The sequence below is a fragment of the Taudactylus pleione genome, unplaced genomic scaffold (assembly GCF_031769625.1).
Source record: "Taudactylus pleione unplaced genomic scaffold, aTauple2 ptg000040l, whole genome shotgun sequence".
NCBI classification, from domain to species: domain Eukaryota; kingdom Metazoa; phylum Chordata; class Amphibia; order Anura; family Myobatrachidae; genus Taudactylus; species Taudactylus pleione.
The window spans coordinates 22,738,554-22,758,518 of record NW_028284442.1 but is presented as its reverse complement, the minus strand read 5'-3'; the positions used below and the strand labels follow the sequence as shown (position 1 = coordinate 22,758,518).

The following is a 19,965-nucleotide window of genomic DNA, read 5'->3' as shown; positions in this document are numbered from 1 at the left end:
CCTCTGGAACCTCCACCAATCATAAATTACCAGGGAAATCCAGGACCAGAGCATTGTGTCCCTCCTGGAAAGGGTAATGTTGGGAGGTATGCCTAAGGAAACGCTGAACCATCCAACCACTACCAAAATAAGTGATTAGTATTAAAGAAAATCTCTAGTCACTTTGCTTTCCAATTGATCCCTCTATTTCTTTGTCAGGACCCTCTTGGTTAACTCGCCCTGGCTCAGCCCAGTTATTTTCCTTCATACTAGTAGAGAATTTGGAAGCGAGCAAGGTTTGTACATATTGTGAGACATTGCTGGTTGGATCATTTACAGTATAGATTGGATGAGTCTTAAAAGCCTTTGCCCCTTAAAATACACTGACTGAAGAATTGATCAAACAGGGCTGTGACAGGAGGATGTGACTGACTCAGAAACCATACAATAGTTAATAGTTTAGGTGAGGGTGTGATATGCATATTTGCCTACTTCATGGATACCTCTTCCAGGAAATATGGAAAGGGAGGCGCAAAAGGTAAATGCGGTGGTCGTGGCTATGTGGTAGGTGTCATTGCATCCCTACCTCCATGGTGTAATACCGCAATTGGTGGCACTGCACAATGAGGAAGTAGGCCATGATGATTGTACATCAAGTCTCCACTCTGTTCATTTCCTTAGTGAAGTGTTCAAGATGCCAGAGGGCAGCATACGTGCCCGAGTGTCTGTCAGGGACCTCTATAGGTATCCGTTTGACTAGGACTAGGTCAGAGCCAAAAGCCGTATCACCCTGGCTGATGGTACATTAGCAGGATTGTGGTCATTCAGATCCCCAAGTCCTGATGTAGCAAGGACAGAGCCTAATATAAAACTCACTATCAATATTCTATTATTCTTCCCATTATACCATACACCCCTCCTGCTTGCCACCACCCATGGAAATAAAATCACAATTGCGCAATCTCTGCAATACAAACTAGCACTCTCCATGCTTCTGGCAATAAATAATAGTTATAGCGTAACCTAAACAATCTAATAGTTTCTTCAAAGACTGGGTTCTGGAGAATATATGAAAATAGACTAATAAAGGAACACTTTCTTTATAAAAAGGAGTACAATGCCTAGTTACGAAAATTATAATCCTTGGGTTACAGAATACATAGACAAATGTGTTGCAATTTAAAATAAAGAAAAAAAAAACTTACACAGAATTACACTCGTCTTATTCTGGGCTGTAGGGAAACGGCAGGAAATGAAGGTACAGTCTTCAATTTAGAATTGATGTCCCAATGTCTGACATTGAGCAAAATGCTCCCATACCTTATATTCCACCCCCCATAGTGATGTCATAATCAAGTCCTTGATGACTGGCTATCTAGTTAATAACCCAGCGTTCATTCCAGGACCGACCACGTAACTTTTAATCCAAGTACAAATAACTGATCATAATCTCCCCTGTGTAATAGCCACATGAAATATGGTCATATTAGTCACTATTGTTTAACCTATAAAATGATTGTAAACAAGACTGCTCTGGGATGTGTGATTGGTTAGATACCTAATTTCTCTCAAACCATATGTTCCAGGTGCCCCCAAATCACAACTTACAGCACACAAACATCAGGTATTTTCATACGATTTATGAATCTCCTTGATATTGTAGAAATACCAATTTTTCATCAAGACAGATAACATATGGTTTGGGGTTTTGTTTCTGCTTTAAGTTTGAGCACACCTTTTGGTTCAACGGCTGCCTAAACACACCTGCTATTTTTGGTGCCCAAAGATGGCTTTCATGTACAATCTAACCAGCTCCAAGCTATCTATATGCCGACAAGGATTAAAGGGCTTTCATTGCCCATTTCCTGTCCACATAATTGCTTTTCCTGCTCCCAGAATACCATCATCTATGTACATACTAATGAAACAAGAAAAGCCCCCCACCCCTCCCCGGCTTCCTGAGTGGGATTAAAACTACTATTTATCTGTGTGGGCAGAATTATTACAGAACCTCAAAAGAAAATAACTTGCAAAAGTTTATGATATTCCCATAATCTAAATTGACTCCCTGAAATTTGGGAGTCTCCTAGACATCCTGGGAGAGTAGGAAGTAATGGTGATAAGAAAGCATATAATGTGTACAATAGACTTCAGCATACATTCCAAAACTAAAACAAAAGCATAAATATTACTGATTTATGGGGAAAAGAGCTTGTACTATATTCACAATGTCAGCATAACATAAGATTAGCTCAGTAATAGGCAAGTTTAGGTTCCCATGAAAAAAGGAGAAGTTATATGTGCGTCGGCAGCAATTCTGGGGGCCTAACCTACTCTTCCCAGCCATTCCGGGAGAGTAGGCAAGTATGTTACTAGATCATCTGCAAAATCCAACCTGCATTCAGGAAACAATCCCTACCCTCTCCCATGCATTACAGTAACAGAGCAAAAAAAAAAAGGCTTTTAGCACCTGGGTTAAGTAACCAGAGCTTTTCAAATATATTCCGCGGTAAGCCCGGCGGCGGGATAACGCACGGTGAGGCATAGATTCCGCGCTAAGTGCCTGGAGCTATGCAAATATCATGCTCAGTAACACGGTAAGCCCAGAGAGTGCATTTAAAGCGGATTTCTGTTCACACCATCTCTCTTCTCCCCAGACAGTTTGAGACAGTTAAGAAACTGACCAACCTTTTATCAGCCTCTCACAGGTGGTCTAGCAAGTTGTCTACCAGATAGGAGCTAGGAGTCTGGGGCATATATATCTCTATTTGATAGCTTCCCCAGTGCTTTTATCGAGAGAGAGAGAGAGAGGGAGAGAGATAGAGAGAGAGAGACATGTTTACATGGAAAGGCAATATCAGAGATTTTTAAAATTAAATATTAATTACAATTGAAATCTAGTTCGTATAATCCAGAAAAATATTGGGTTTCTCATATCCACTGCTTATCAAATGTACCCCAATGTGCACATTACCAAGACACATGACTAGAGTGTAGTCTACACCTGATTTATATTTCATTGATATGTTGACGTTGCTTGTGTTTATGGGAATTTTGCAATAATTGTTTATTACATGCTATTTACAGACTGTTATCATGGCTCAAAAAAAAGTTGTATTCATAAAATGATTTAATTGAGGCCTTCAAGTCCCATCCTTGCTTGTGGCAAAGCAAGTGCAAAGCTTATTCTAACAGGCAGAAGAGTGTCAAAGCACTTGTGGGCACAGTGAGGGTGATCCTGTCACATTTTCCTTAGGCCACAACTGATTGGGCAGAGGGAAAATCGCCAATATGTGGACAGTGTTCAAGAAGGAACTGAACAAGAGGGAGTCATCCAAAAATCTGGTGCAGAAGCAGAAGAGGTGTATGTGTCCAGATTGTGGTATTTTGATCTACTGTCCATCACAGTGGATCAGGAGATAGCAAGGCCATCCATTGAGAACTTGTCTGGGTCATCAATTTGGGTGCCATACATCCTCGGCTAAACCACCTGAACAAGAAGATATACCCTCAAGTGGCATTGTAAGTACACACAATGATAAATAGAAATTCATGATTAAACTGTTTATTTGTAAAACATTACATGAACAGAAGGTGATACATATTGACATTACAACATGTCATCCTGCCATGGCACAGCTCCTTCACCATTGAAATAGAGGAAATACTCTTCCCTGCTTAACTTCATCTGAACACTGGAATTTTTGCTTTGATTAGGCTCCAATGGTGTCAACCCTACCACTTCCTCAACACAATCAGAAGTTGCTCTGCACACAGTAAGGCAGGGGTGGGGAACCTTTTTTCTGCCAAGGGCCATTTTGATATATATAATATTATTTGCGGGTCTGGTGCAGGGCACACCCCCTCTGTGTGATGTCACACAGGGGTGGGGCCACAATAGATGGTGATCACAGCAATGCCAGGAGTATACTGAGGATGCTCCGAGGAGCTGTAAGGGCAGCGGTGTGACTGTCTAAATCTTCCTAAGGACGCTCCAGGCAGCACTGCTGCATAGATTCTGGCTACAGGGTGCCATTCTAGGCACTGTGCTAGCCAGATGAAGATAGCACAAAAAAGCTCAGAGGGCCAGACCAAATGATTCCGGGGGCCTTATACGGCTCCCGGGCCTGAGGTTCCCCATCCCTGCAGTAAGGGGTAGATGTACTAAGCCTTGCAGAGAGATAAAGGTACCAACCAATCCTAACTGTCATGTTTCAAAGACAACCTGTAAAGTGACAGTTAGGAGCTGATTGGTTGGTACTTTATCTCTCTCCACGGCTTAGTGCATCTCCTCCTATATCTTTTACGCCTTAAATAGTTGGGCAGTACACAACATGCTAAAACCACAATGTCTATTTTATCCAGACGAAGGTTAATGGCAGTATGAAAAATCCTAAACCTATTGCTTAGTATGCCAAATGCATTCTCCACCTCTTGCCAGGCTATACAACCTATAATGGAATATTCTCCTTTCTTGAGTGAGTGTATTTTTGTGGGTAGGGTTTTAAAACATTAACAATAGAATGCAACTGCTTCTTCAGCCACCAACACAAAATCGAGTCCTAATTTATCTTGATCACATGATGGTACCTTGCCATGTTTCCCTATATCCACAAATATGAATTCATATTTGGGATTTACAGTGGACATTAATATTATACTACAGAAGCCCTTATAATTATAGAAATAAGATCCACTATTAGAGGGTGGCATAATACAGACATGTTTCCCATCTGTTGCTCAACCACATTTTGGGAAATTCCATTATTGTTCAAAATCTTGAGCAATAGCTTTGCCACTCTTCAACGGTTGACGGGAACTGAAATAAAATATTGAGGAAATGTAAAATCAAGCAATTAACAAATATTTACTTATATAGTTGTATTATATGGCCAATACTGCTTATCGAGGAGGGGACACCGGCTACTATGGAGGAAGAGGTTGAGACACCATCTCCTACCCAGTTTACTACTCCCGCCACATAGCAACCCAACCTGGCTTGTCCTTCAGGAGAGAAAGGAAAAGGCCATGTGAGGCAGGGGATAATAACGCTGAGGTCATAATTCGCGGCATCCTGGAGTCTGCAAACCAGTTGATGGAGAGAGATGAGGACGAGATGGACCTGGTGGGAGCATCCATTGCAAAGAAACAGAGGAGGTTGGATCCAGAGAATAGGAGTGAGGCAGAGAGGATTGTCATTGAGGTCCTACATAGGGGAAACTGAGGTGAACTGACCCAATACACCAGTCAAGCAGAATAAAATCCCATGACCAGCAGGAACAGTATAGGCCCATCTGGTCTGCCCCATTGGCTCAGGCACCGTCATATCTACAGAGCCACTCTGCTCAATTTGATATATGTTCTGCTACCACTCCATCCCCGTCTTTAACCGTCCTCCACCACAACAGTTGCTACAGCTCCAAATACAGCCTTTAATGTATTGCTCCTGAAGAATTTGAGTGATGAATTCACAGGTCTCAGGTATTATCTGTCCCAGGGCTTGAGAAGATATAGCTGTGCTGTACCTCAGATCAGCCAGTGTCCTACCAGTAGCCAATAACCGTAATGTAACCACCAGTCTCTGCTCTGCAGGAATGGGTCTCCTTAAATAGGTGTCATCCTTTTCTATGAGTGGGGTGACGGGTTGGAGTAGTTCCTGGAAGATAGGGTCATCCTTTTGCAGAAAATTTGTGAAGTTACCAGGATTAGTCTAACTAAGAGACCTCATAGCATATTGGAAAAAGTGTCTCACCTCAGCAGCAAATCTTTGGTCCAGCAACTATGCTTCTTGCATCTCTTCTTTTATAACTGCTTGAATTACCTTAACATAGTCTACACAAGGCACTACTGTACGGAAATGGCTATGCTTCCAGTTCTCCTCCTGTACATAGCCAGATATCTATAGAGTGTGTACAGTCACAATCTTTTCAGCAGACGGTTTTGACAGATGAGGACCGCGGATTGCAAGGTATATTGTAAAGGTGTGTACGTGTGAATCTGCACAATGATCAGGACTTTCTATTGTCATGCCGTGTATCCACTAGCAGATATTAATGACATCATAGTCGTGCAATTGTTCATTAATCGTGCACAAATTGTGCACTATAATGTCGGAAACGACCAGCGTGCATCAATCATCGCCCGAACATGCAGGTCAATCTGCCGATAACAGCAGATTGGCCATGTTCGGGGATGATGGAGGGTGCCTACACTGAATGATTAAACGTTCAGTGTAGGCACTGCAGGGGATAAGGAGCGACGGTACGATTACGATGTCGTAATCGTACTGTCTTTCCATAGTCGCCTAGTGGATGTGCACCTTAAGTGTAATCATAAGAAAAACTGCATCACAAAAAATTGGAAAGATTCTTTTCCATTTAAATGGGCCAAGACAACTCTAAAATACTTGGGCCTTAACATTCCGGCACATCCCTCGGCCCTATGTTCAGTCAATTTCCCTGCTCTAATACAACGTGCACTTCTAGATTTTAAAAAATGGAAACACCTCCCACTCTCATACCTCGGTAGATGTCAGTTACTTAAAATGATATCCTTTCCCAGGATTTTATATTTTTTTCAGATGCTCCCTTTGCTTCCTTTGGAGTCTGACCTAAAATTGATTAACAAAGCGTTCAGCAAATTCATTTGGGCGGACAAAACCCCAGAATTTCACTATTCAAACTCAGCCAACCACCTACTTTAGGTGGAATCAACCTCCCTTGTTTAAAATCCTATGCTATAGCGTCAAATTACCGATACGCAATTGACTGGATTAGAGGAACAAATGGATTTGCTGACACTCCAATACAGCAATCTTTTAGTGCTGAAATTCCACTAGTTTGTTACGCACACGACCCTTGTCTTTCCCACCTCACATAACACAAAATCTACTACTTCATACTACATGCATGGCTTGGCGACGAGCCAGAACTCAAATGAGAGTCCCTCCCTACGTCTCCTTGTTCCTTCTTACTGGTCATAACCCAGGGTTTGATGCTGGTTTTTTAACACAGATTTTCAAAACCTGGAACACACAGGGACTTCGTTACATATATCAATTACTAGACCTATCCACCATGACTATTTACTCTCACAACCAAATACAGGAAAAATTTCCCTGTATCCAAATCCCACTATTCATATATTTCCAAATACGTAGCTATGTCAATACTTTACTCGCTAAAATTCCCATTACATCTGGGAAAAGTGGTTTGGATGATGTGCTGTCTCGCTGCTCCTCTATGTCATTTTCTACTTCTATGTTATACACCTATATACGCCGGGAAATAAATCTGGAGGTGGAGACAGCAGGAGTTGCCAAGTGGCATTCTACATTCCCTAACATACCCCTATCCACCATTTTAAAATCTTTTATTAGACTTAATAAGCAATTATTTTCGGCTTCATACGCTGAAATGCAATATAAATTACTACATCGCGCCTATTTCACCCCCAAATTAAGATTCAGTACAGGTACTTCCACAGATTCAAATTGTTTTAAATGTGGTCAACCTGATGCGGATCTAATGCATTGCATGTGGCACTGTGCGGAGATACAGAGGTTCTGGTCCTTAGTACACATATATATATCCACCACGCTAGGAATTGGTTTTGAACTAACACCGAGTGGGCTATGTGGGATATTGTACCATCATCTGGGTCATCCTGTCCCCCTGGAGGTGCCCGTTTACTACTAGCAAAGATTGCAGCAGCTGCAAAAAAAAACATATTATCCCAATGGATTTCCACTGACACTTTAACACTCAATGGTTTACAGCCTAGAATTGCGTACCTATTTAACATGGATTGGCTAGAACTATCCCTAATAAAGACAAGGAGGCAGAGAAGTTCTTTAACATTTGGCTTCCGTATGTTCACACATTAACACCTCAGGTTAAAGACACGCTCCGTGCTGCAGTCCAACTTACAGCCTGGTATAATGAAGAAACCGTGTCCTCAGGCAGACCCCCATTTTAGATCCTGTAATGATACGTTCCCCATGGATGGATTGTATTATATATTACTGTTGTAGTCCTATTGATGTCTTGTTATTTTCTGACCAACATGCTATATTGTTTATTGCAGTCTTACAATAAAAATATGTTTAAAAAAAATAAAAAAAACTGCATCTGGAGTATGATTGTACAAGTGTGTACCTAGCTTTGGGTATGACATTCAATGTGGTAATTGAAAATGTGCTCCTCGTTAGAAAAAAATACACCAAATATAGAGAGCAATCAATAAAAATAGTAATTTAAAAGATAAGAAAATCACTGCAAGTCTTTCATTTGCAATTGCAAATATGATCTAGAACTACTCATTAGTAACTAAAGTTTCTCCAGTGACCCATGTACTCTGCAGATGATTTGTGTTGATGACTTGCAAGCCATCACACTACAGTTGTGAAATAAATCACTGTAAATGAATGTAGACTGCAAACATTAGGGCTTCGCAATGTCCTTTCATATTCTGTAACTTAAATGTGACCATTGCACTACAATAACAATTGCACATAAAATGAATATGTTTTGGTTTGGTAAGATTTAAAGTGAACCGGTATCCCTCCATATGTCTGCACTCGTGTGTGTAATGTATGTTTTCTAACTAATAACAAAGAAGGAAACTTTTAAAATGATTATTATTAAGTCTCTCCTACTGTGACCAGCTCTTTCACACATTATGAAGGCCTTCAATGCTGGTGCTGCTACATATCTCAGTGAATATAACCTGTACGCACGTACAGCTCACAAAAAAATAGCATTTACCGGTCATAGTATGAGATGCTGTTGTAAGAATGGAATTTAATTTATTATACAGGATCTCTAACTCAAGGCCATTTTAAAGGCTTTAGAACCTTATTTTTCCACTGTAAAGACACAGTCGCACACAGGCTCATATACTGTAGTACAGGGGTTCCTAGATTTTAAGGATATCCCTGGTAAATCAAAAGACTGAGGTACTTATTAAGTCATCTGTGCCCAAGAATGGTTATCCATAAAACCTGGACCATTATATTGCCTTGATGTCCAAGTTTAGTAACCTCTGCAGTAGTGGTATATAACTGTACCCATTCACTACGTGGTGATCTCCCCGATGTCAGATGAGGTGAATAAGTGAGAGGGGCTGAAAGAACGGGTGTGCATGGGATAAATCAAACTTTCAGGACAGCATCGTTCAACTCTCGCTGGGATTGGCAAACTGGGAAGTGGTATGTGTGATGGCAGGAGGAGTAAGTACCATTGTACACCGCTTCCATGAAAGCCAGATAGCACAGTATTAGAATGAAGTAGTGATTGTAGAATACACCGCAGAAACCTCTCCCCACATTAAGCTGGTGCATCTAGCCCTGAGGTCAGGTAAGTATATTTGATGGCAATTTGGGCATTTTGCAGTCCATTGCCTAGTTGACTTAATAAATATTACATTTTATACCATTGTGGTCTTTTAGATCACCAATCCCAAAAGTCGGACAACCACTGGTTTTGGCCCATGGCGGGCAATCTGCTGATTTTTGGGACTCCTTAAACAAGTTACAAGGTATAGAGGAAGGACTACAAAGCCTGAGAGAGAGATAAAGTGGAGAAGTTGCCCAAACCAACCAATCAGCTTCTAAAGCTAGGTACACATTGGACGATATGTACCAGGACGACTTATCGTACCGCGGTTAAACATTAGAGAGATGTTATGAACGACGGAACAACCACTCGTTCCGTCCTTCATTAACATGAATGGGGTCGCTTGCGATATCATCAGAATTGATGTGTAGCACATCAAACCTAGCGACGCCGCAAGCGACCATGGGAGCACGTATATTGCCCATACACACTGCACGATATGTTGTTACGATATGGCCAAATCGTAACGACATTGCTCCAGTGCGTACATAGCTTCACTGTCATTTCAACGACTGTGCGAGATAAATGACAGTTAGTAGCTGAGTGATAGACCACGGAGGTCATCCTTGTATGACAGGAGTGACATAAACCTCTGGTCTGTCACCGGGCACGCTCTGCAATGCAGAATGGGTTTAGCAGTCCTCAATGAGAAGGGTTTGGTTAGAGCTGGTGATTTAGCCAATTAGCACAAGTTATGATTTAGCCAATTAGCACAAGTTATGGGGGGGGGGGTGGAGTTTGAGCTGGAGATTTATGGGTAAGTTATACTCCATTCTCCCTCTTTTCTTCTGGAGATTGGATTGGTGAAGTACTGTCATCATTACTCTGTGTATTTGACTGTATTACGGTTGCCATACTTTATATTTTTGTTTATTTGTGCTTTATATTGTTATAATACACCCCATCTGTTTCTACCTGTCTCTCCTTACACATCCCCTCTACTACTTTTCTTACTTCCTCCTTTTTCCTTCTCTTTCCATTCCTTTTCTCTTTCCTCACCCTCATGGATCGCCCCCAGCATGCTGTGGGCATACCTGCCCGATACCTAATTGATGCGGTGGCCGCGGGAGCGGGATCACATATCGCCTTGCGCGGTCGGCCCGCAGGCCACGAACTAACGTCTGGCCATCAGCGGGCGAGGGAGGGGGGCAGGCTTCGCGTGGGGGCTCGCAGACGGGCGGCCATTAGAGGGCTGTCTAGCTCACCCATCCCGGCCGCAAGGCCAGCGTCACGCGGATCACCGCGTGTAGCTGGTTTGGCGTCTGGCCAGGGTGTGGACGGGCCGTCCGCATCTATGGCCAAGAGGCGCAGCAAGAGGAGGGGAGCGGCGCCTTCCCCTCCTATGCATAACGCGTTACCCTCGGCTCACGCCGGATCTAGCGGCAGAAGTAAAAAACAGACCTGCTTCTCGGCGGGGAGCGGCAACGGTGCCTGCATCCCCGCCTGTGCGCGCATCGAGACGGGGGGATCATGCCCGCCTCCCCCCCGCCTCCATTAACCGTTCCCGCGGGGTCTCCCGTGCCGAGGCGTACAGCGCGCCCGGCGGCCCACAGCGGCGCGCAGTCCAGTAGGGCTGCGGTTGTGTGGGACCGGAATGCCCAAAGCAGCGCCGGTAGCGGTATTGCTAGGCGGGATGGTAGGCGACACAATGTGCGCCATCTGCTGGATGAGGGGGTCATTACGTCCCCCTCTGACACCAGTGAGTCCTTTTCCATCAATGGCGGGGCGTCCATAAGAGGCAGCACCCCCCCTCTGCTGGTTCCACGGAAAGGATGGGGGGAGGTGTGCCTGCGCGTAGTTTTAGTAGCAGGTCATATGCGGATGTGGTGCGCGGGTCCACAGCGCCCCGGACAAGATCCGCGGCTGCTTCCGTGGTGGAGCCAGTGCTGCGCGCAGAGACCGCATCCACACTGTGCGCATCACTGCTCTCTGCGCTGGTGCCCTTGTTGGCTCAGAACAGCACTCAGACAGCTTCGGGAGGGGTGACGTAATCGTTGCAGAGCTGGCGGATAAGCTTGTCGGCGCTTCGGGTCCCCGGGCGCCCCCAGGAACGCTTCAAGGTTTCTGTACAAGACAGCATTGTTTGTGTTCCAGCAGGAGAGAGCTTATTGGATTCTACGATGCAGAGTCAAGACAGAAGCGAAAGGCCCCTAGCCACGGTCGCAGAAGGTGCGGCTGGTCAGTCGGATGGTGAGTCTTCCATCGATCCCGATTGGATCGGTAGCTCCAGTAGTAGCCAGGAAGCATCGGCGCAGCGAAGCAAGAAGCGTAGGCGACATAGGTCAGAGCAGGGAACAAGTAGTCTTTCCTCCACCTCCTCGGATTCCTCTGAGGTGTCAAGACGAGCTGGCAGGAAGAGGTCCAGGCGATATAGGCGCAAGCACCGTTCGTCCAGCAGCAGCATGTCAGTGAATTCGGATTGTTCGGAGGGAGTCTTATGCTTTAACACAGCGGTGCTGCGTGGGGTTCGGCCCAGGGTCCGGGACCGGATCAGGCGCGGCCGTTATGTCAACGTATTCGCGCTTACCAGCCGGGGGAAAAGAGCTTGGGTATCCGTGAAAAAGAATGGTGGGTCGGCCCGCGACGGTGTCATGTCCTATCATGTTTGGTTAAAAAACATGTATATCTTTGCCTCTTGCTACTTGGAGACACGTCCCGATGAGCATATGCGCATGTACTTCATTCATGATATGTTCACCAACTCCAGAGGCGGCGCATGGCAGGTGTACGACGAAGAATTTCGTCGTAAGCAGCACGGTAGGGAAGTTATAGACTTCGAGACAAAAGACGTCGAGATTTTTGTGGACGTCATACAACCACAGCGCATGCAAATAGAGGGGGCACCCTTGCAGAGGAGTTTTGGGGGACAGTCAGCTGCACCGGGCGGAGGATCAGCGCGGGGGGCGGGTCCCAAGTCAGGACATGGCAAGTGCTTTGCCTTCAACAATGGTCAATGCGCATTGGGCGGGCGGTGTCGTTTTCGACACACATGCATCCGTTGCGGTGGCTCCCATCCAATTAAGGACTGCGCAAAAGGTTCCGGAGGCGCGTCAGGGGGAAAAGGGGGCAGTGCCAGCCGTGGCCCTAGTGCCCCCTCCACCAAGTAAGTCAACCATTCTAAGCAGGGCCCCCACGCCTGTCAAGGCAGGGGCCATGGCACCATGGCTTGAGGCGTACCCGCTTCAGGACATAGCCACGTTCTTGCGCAAAGGTTTTACGGTAGGGTTTAGGCTTCCGTTAGCAGCTAGGGTGCAGGGAGGTTCCGGTCGGAACCTTTCGTTCAGCTCGTGACATGCCGTTGATTTTACAAGGGAAGGTAAATAAAGAAATAGACTTGGGTAGGATACTTGGCCCTTTCTCGGAAGTTCCAATTCCGGGTCTGGTTTTATCACCGGTCGGAGTGGTCCCCAAAAAAACCAAGGGTAGCTTTCGTTTTATTCAGCACCTCTCGTACTCGAGGGGTCTGTCAGTTAACGATGCTATCCCAAAGGAACTTTGTCACGTAGTCTATCAATCTTTTGATGATGCGCTTGACTTGGTTCGGTCTTTCGGGGAAGGAGCGCTGATGTGTAACGTCGACATCAAATCCGCCTTTCGACTGCTTCCCCTGCACCCGGAGGTTTATCATTTAATGGGGTTCAAGATCAACGACGGATTTTATTTTGATAAAAGTCTGCCCATGGGGTGCTCAATTTCGTGCGCCTATTTCGAGAAATTTAGTACCTTCCTACACTGGTGCCTGTTTAGGGAGACGCATGAACCGGACATTGCACATTACCAAGATGACTTTTTATTAGTGGGACCACGAGATTCAGTTAGGTGCGCGCAATTGCTCGAAAACACGCTCAAGCTGTTTTCCGATTTTGGGGTTCCCATTGCGGTAAACAAAACAGAGGAACCCACCTCAAGACTTTCCTTTTTAGGCATCGAAATCGATACGGTTGCGGGTTTTTGTCGTTTACCGGTTGAAAAGGTGGGTAAGATGTCAGTGGGTAAGATGACATTAAGGCAGACCCAGTCGCTGTTGGGTCTTTTCAACTTTGCGTGTAGGGTCATTCTGGTCGGAAGGATTTTCTGTAGAACGCTCGAAAGACTGACGCAAAAGGCTCGAAGCCTGCATCATTTTCTGCGATTACCTAGCGAAATTCGGCGTGATTTAGTTATTTGGGATTCCTTTTTAACTAATTTTAATGGCATTCACATTTGGCAAGCCCCCCCGGTATCAAACGTCACATTGCAGCTGTACACAGACGCGGCTGGGGCTATGGGATTTGGTGAGATGGCCCTGCAGCTGGATAGCAGAAGGTTTGACCAGGAACATGCTGTTGTTAGAGCTTTTCCCCATCATGGTCGCGATGGAGCTATGGGGGGGGCGATTGCAAGATAGGGCGATTATATTTTGGTGCGACAATATGGGGGTAGTGGACGCGCTGAACAGACAAAAAGTGACGGGTCTGCCCGCCATTAGACTAATTGCGCAAATTATATCGCGTTGCCTTCAATTTAATATTGACTTTCACACCAAGCATGTTCCAGGGACTAATAATGATGTTGCTGACGCGCTTTCGCGTTTTCAGTGGGCAAGGTTTAGGAGAATTGCCTCTTGGGCAAACATGATCGGTGATGCATGTCCCGATTATGTCTGGCAGGTGGTTCGTACAGCATGGAGGCCCTAGCATCCCGGTCCCTGGCCCCTGGGACCTTAAGGGTTTACCTCTCGTCATGGGAAAGGTGGAGCCGTTTCCTATTGAGGGAGAGGCCGCGAGGTAAGATCTAATTTTGACCTTACTCATACATCTGTTTTTGGGGGCTGTGAGACACGGCCAACGTGCATTTTTTCCTTGCCAGAAGGGGACGGTAGAAGTGGCGGCGTGAGCTACGTCAAAAGACGGGCCACTTCTCCACTTTTCCAGACGTCTGGTAAGCAAGACGCAGCGGGCAGGGTGCAACGCGGCACAACCCCAACATTTTGTTGGCAACATAAGGGGGGGGTCACTGGGGGTGGTCCTCTTCTGGGTCGCCGGCAAGTTTCGGCGGCTTCATGGGAGGGCTGTTCCTAGTACCTTTCCCCATTTAATAAAATTTTTGGTTCGGTCAGGGGTAATGAAGGGTTGCACCTGCTTGCTGGGTCGATGCCTCAGGATTACGGCCCATCCAATCATTCATTGGCCCGAAAGGACCTATGATGATGGGGGCATGGCTGGCCTGTAGGCGCTACGTTGGTTCAAAGCTGGGCGTTGTCACCTTATGTTACGCCCGGCTTCGACCTTTCGCTCATCCCAACTTGGGGACTAGCTACTCGCCCTAGGTGGGGGTCTTGAGGAATTTTTGTTTTATCACTGGTTTTAACCTAGGCTCCTGCCGCCCAGTGGAAGTTTTGTGTTTTTGCCTTAGGCCAAGTTGGGATCCCCCCATTTTTTCTGCCCAATCTCCCATTATGCTAGGTAATAGGATTTTCATTAAATAGGCCTAGTGTTATTTCTGACATATCCCCTAGCTCTCAAAAGTTAACATAATTTGATTTTAACCATACCTGCAAAGATTTTATATTAATCTATCTATTCTACTTTTTTTCCTGCCAGGAGGTCAGATTGATGACACTTTCATTTGGGTTGTAGGTCATTCCTACATGTTTTGGTTGGCATGGTCTGATGTGCTTTTGTCTGAGCAAGAGTTACCAGAGATGCCGCATATCCGGTGGATTGGGCACCGGGGTATGCGTTGGGCGCAACTGCAGGAGGTCCTCCGGCAATCAGTAGCTAGGTTTGGGTACCCCCGTTTCCTAGTCGTCCATTTGGGGGGGAATGACCTAACTGACAGGTCGTGCCTTGATCTGAGGATGACTATCAGGAGAGAGTTGATTGCGCTTGTGGAGGCTTGGCCTTTTTGCAGGATCATATGGTCTGAAATTGTGGCCAGACTCGTCTGGAGAGGGGCTGAGAGCCCTAGAGCCATAGAGATGTCGAGAAGGAGGGTTAATTCAGTGGTTGGTAGAGCCCTCGCTCTAGCCAGGCATGATAATATATCGGTGTCACAAAGGGAGCTATTTCGACCAGACGGGGTCCATTTATCTAGAGGAGGTTTAGAAATTTTTTCCAGAAACTTGTTTAGGTGTCTGAGGAGTTTTGATGTTTAGTTCAGTAGCTGGAGGGTGGTGGACTTTGTCCTGTTGGGCCGGTCTTGTATGGCCTTTTAGTTTTTGTCGAGTTATTGATAGTAGCTGGAGGGTGGTGGACTTTGTCCTGTTGGGCCGGTCTTGTATGGCCTTTTAGTTTTTGTCGAGTTATTGATAGTTTTAGTTCATCCCTGGGGGGTTGCCCGTGCGCCTGGGGAGGACTTTAGGGCGTCGTCAGTACCACCGGTCCAGGTGGTACGGTCCCCCTCACTGGCACGGGGGCCCCCCAAGTTGCAATCCCCGCAGGGTCAGGCAGAAGGCCAACACCCTGCGAGTTGTAGGGAACGAAGGGGCAGATGGTCCCGAGGTTTCATTGGGCGGGCTGTTCAGGCCCGCTAATTTTTTTATTTTTCTTACATTATGTTTGATATGTTGTTTTGCATAATAGGCCATCCAAGCCCCTGCCACCATTTTTCTCTCTCACATTATTAGATTTAAGAATTTAATAAATACGTTCACTTAAATAGTTTACCGTAGTTTGAATAAAAAGCTGACCCATTTCACCCAATGCAATGTGTCTGTCTTTATTTTAGTTAAAGCTTTGTGTGATCGTGTTGCATGAGCGTGTGAGGTGATCTGACCTAGAGCGTTTAAGACCACGGAGGTCATCCTTGTATGACAGGAGTGACATAAACCTCCGGTCTGTCACCGGGCACGCTCTGCAATGCTGAATGGGTTTAGCAGTCCTCAATGAGAAGGGTTTGGTTAGAGCTGGTGATTTAGCCAATTAGCACAAGTTATGGGGGGGGGGGTGGAGTTTGAGCTGGAGATTTATGGGTAAGTTAGACTCCATTCTCCCTCTTTTCTTCTGGAGATTGCCCACCCACCCTCCCTCAGTTGATAAGGTTTCTAGTTGATGTCGGCTTGGGTATGGCGGCCGGTTTTGTATGGCCTTTTAGTTTTTGTCGAGTTATTGATAGTTTTAGTTCATCTCTGGGGGGTTGCCCGTGCGCCTGGGGCGGACTTTAGGGCGTCATCAGTACCACCGGTCCAGGTGGTATGGTCCCCCTCACTGGCCCCCCAAGTTGCAATCCCCGCAGGGTCAGGCAGAAGGCCAACACCCTGCGAGTTGTAGGGAACGAAGGGGCAGATGGTCCCGAGGTTTCATTGGGCGGGCTGTTCAGGCCCGCTAATTTGTTATTTTTCTTACATTATGTTTGATATGTTGTTTTGCAAAATAGGCCATCCAAGCCCCCGCCACCATTTTTCTCTCTCACATTATTAGATTTAAGAATTTAATAAATAGGTTCACTTAAATAGTTTACCATAGTTTCAATAAAAAGCTGTCCCATTTCACCCAATGCAATGTGTCTGTCTTTATTTTAGTTAAAGCGTTGTGTGATCGTGTTGCATGAGCGTGTGAGGTGATCTGACCTAGAGCGTTTATACTTTGGACAACTTTTCCACTTTATCTCTCTCCAAGGCTTGATAAATCTCCCCTATTATCTTTAAATACAAGTAGAGATGAAAAACTAGGATATATTTTTTAATTGCTGTATTGGATTGTGATCTACCCTTGGGTGTAATGGACTCTAGTCAGGGGCGCTAAGAAAAAAGGGCCAGGAAGAGAGAGGCACTGCATACTTCCCTCCTGACATCCGCAAGTCTGGTGAGCACTGTCACCTTTTACATGTCCCGCCTTAAACTCCCACCAGAAGCTTTGCTCTGAGCCCGGCTTCCCTCTCTGGACTAAATAGTGAATGCTGTGGGGGAGGGGGGGAGGATCTATTTAAACAAATGCAAATTATATAATGGGAAATACGATAAAAATATAGACTATAAACAGTGGGCCTGATTCAGAGCCGGACGCTATTTGTGCTCGCTCGTTCAGAAAAAGGGGCCGGCTATTTAAATTGAGCGCTCGCTCTTTGCGGTCTGTTGACGCCTCTATGTCTGAGCAAGCGAACGAAATATGCGCTCGCTATTTTGTAAAGACGCCCCTTGGCCGCTCGCATCCTACGTCATCTCCGCTATTTATTGGATTAATCGAGTACATCGAAAGGCGTCTGAACTGCTCGCAGTGCTTGTGGTTGGATTTTCCTACCGCAATCATGCGAACAGTTCAGGCTAAGAAACAACCAAGTGACGTGGTCGATGACGCTGCTTTGTTAATTATGCACACCCTTAAAACGCCCGTTTTGACCGTTTGGCACGCCTGCGTTTGGATCTCCACTCCCCGTTTCAAAGCACCTTCCCCTGTTACCACCCACAAACGCCTCATCCTGTCACTCAAATTAGCAGGCACTCGCAAATTTGCGAACACACGTTTTCCGACCGCAGTGACTGGTTGGCGCATGCGCATTACGACCCATACGCATGCGCAGATGTACGAACATCGCTCGGTGCTTACGAGCGGCTCTGAATCAGGCCCAGTATCCTTTTAACTATATATTGAGCATCTGCTTTGCATTAGCTATCCATAAAAATAAATACTGCAACTTGCACCACAAAAGTAACCCTTTATATTTGATAAGAAATCGATTATACCTGTAGATCCTTATTTCTTACTTTGTTTACCGGTCTTCGGCATAGGCATCTTTATAATGGGTGCAGTGTGTGCGGTGCACATGGGCTCCTTAGTCCATGGGGGCTCACATCGCACACCCTGCACCCATAGGTAATTATATTTACCTCTCCGTCGATCCCGAAGTGCTGCTTCCGTAGCGCCAGACCGGCGCTATAGAGCAGCAAGCACTCACTGGGAAAATGGAGGCGGCCATTTTCCCAGTGATCAGCGCATGCGCAGAAAAGATGTCCCTGGGAAAGTAGGCGGGGGTGCCATTTTCCCGAAGACCCGCGCAAGCGCAGTAGATTCTGTCAGGCAGCCAGAATCTAGAGGGTTAGTGCTGTGAGGCGAGCCATTAACAGAGAGGAGGGGGCCCAAACGGAGACTGGGGGCATATTTAATAAACATAATTATCTAATTCTTCCAGCATAATGTGATATTTATGTTTTCTCCATATTTAAGTGCAGTGAAAAGTATAGAGAAATCACTGATGTCACATCCTTTTCACTGTTTCCTAAACATACTCCCTCCCCCATAGAATCTAATGGGGATTTTCTCCTGGAGCTATTTATATAAACTGGAGAAGAGATATTTATCTCTTTTTTTTTAAACAAACTTATCACCATCTCCAGATGATGGTGAGAAATATATATATATATATATATATATATACATGTATGTATATATCTATATAGATCCATCGAAACGTTAAAGTACTATGTATCTGTTCAAACCAACAAAATGGCTACCGTTTAAATTATGTCATCAGTGAAGCCTGTTACTAACCAACAAAATGGCCGCCAGGTATCTAACTGTTTATGGATAACCAACAAAATGGCCGCCGCCTACATGAGTCTCTAGGAGCACTGTATCACATCTTAATGACTAAGTCCCTTTGTTTACCCGCCGCCAGGTGTTTCCACTTCACCCACACGGCACACAAGGCGGAACTTGTTATTACAAGCCGCAATGTATTTGCCGCGAGTCGCGCATGCGCGGTGTAACACGCGCGGCATCTTGGGATACCACTGAGATCACGGATGATGTCACCAAGATGGCCGCGCGTTTAGCGCCAATTTTAAACCTATTGATTACCTCCACCATAGGGTATATAAGGCTGTACATTTACACCTATACCATTACCCCTGAGGAAGTCCAAAGGACGAAACGCGTTGGGCATTGCCAGCCTCTCAGACAGACTTGACATCACCTCACAGATAAGCTATTTCCCCTTTTTTTTAATTTTGTGTTAACTTGTCCTATACTTTGTTTATTACCTCATTTATGTAATAAAGTCCCCCTGTTTAAGTACACCAGTGCTGATGATGGTTTTTTATTTCATTTGAAGACCATCACCACATTATGTGGGTACTTTCTGGGGCTGAAAAATAAAGAAGAAACTTGGATAAAGCTACCAAGGTTATCACTACATGCATTTACACAAGAAATTATTGGGTACGCATAACCATTTATCACGAGACTCACTATTCTGAAAATACTACACTATATTATTTTTCTTCTCCACTTGGCTCTGCAAAGAGCCTCTTCTTATCAAGGTCCTATTTGGCACCAGTAATCCGGGTCCAGCTCTATGTCATCCACCAACAAGATTTACAGATAAGCTTTAAAGAATTATCTTTTGGTACGCACATTATTATTTGAGCACGGGCACCATTATTCATTAATTTATCACACTATTTGGCGCTTGTCCTCTCCACCCCATTTTCCAGATCACTATTTCGTCTGACTGCTATACAGACCTACGGAAGGGACTGCTGCCTCCTCTTATTTGAAGGATTTAAGTGGTCGATTAACTATTCATATGTATGATACCAGCACTTCAATGTTACAATCAGGATAATACACTGTGCGCGATCCAAGAACTACTATTTCCATACATATATATATAT

The 19,965-nt window shown here is 45.3% G+C and overlaps 2 protein-coding genes across 2 annotated transcripts in view; one reads left to right on the top strand and one right to left on the bottom strand.

The window, feature by feature from the left end:
• SH2B2 (SH2B adaptor protein 2) overlaps nucleotides 1-19,965 on the bottom strand; it is a 163,783-nt gene that overhangs the window by 131,012 nt on the left and 12,806 nt on the right. The window lies entirely within an intron of this gene.
• On the top strand, nucleotides 11,495-12,481 carry LOC148538423 (uncharacterized). The gene has a single exon (XM_088455537.1). It carries the CDS (start codon nucleotides 11,495-11,497, stop codon nucleotides 12,479-12,481), a length of 987 nt encoding a protein of 328 aa, XP_088311663.1.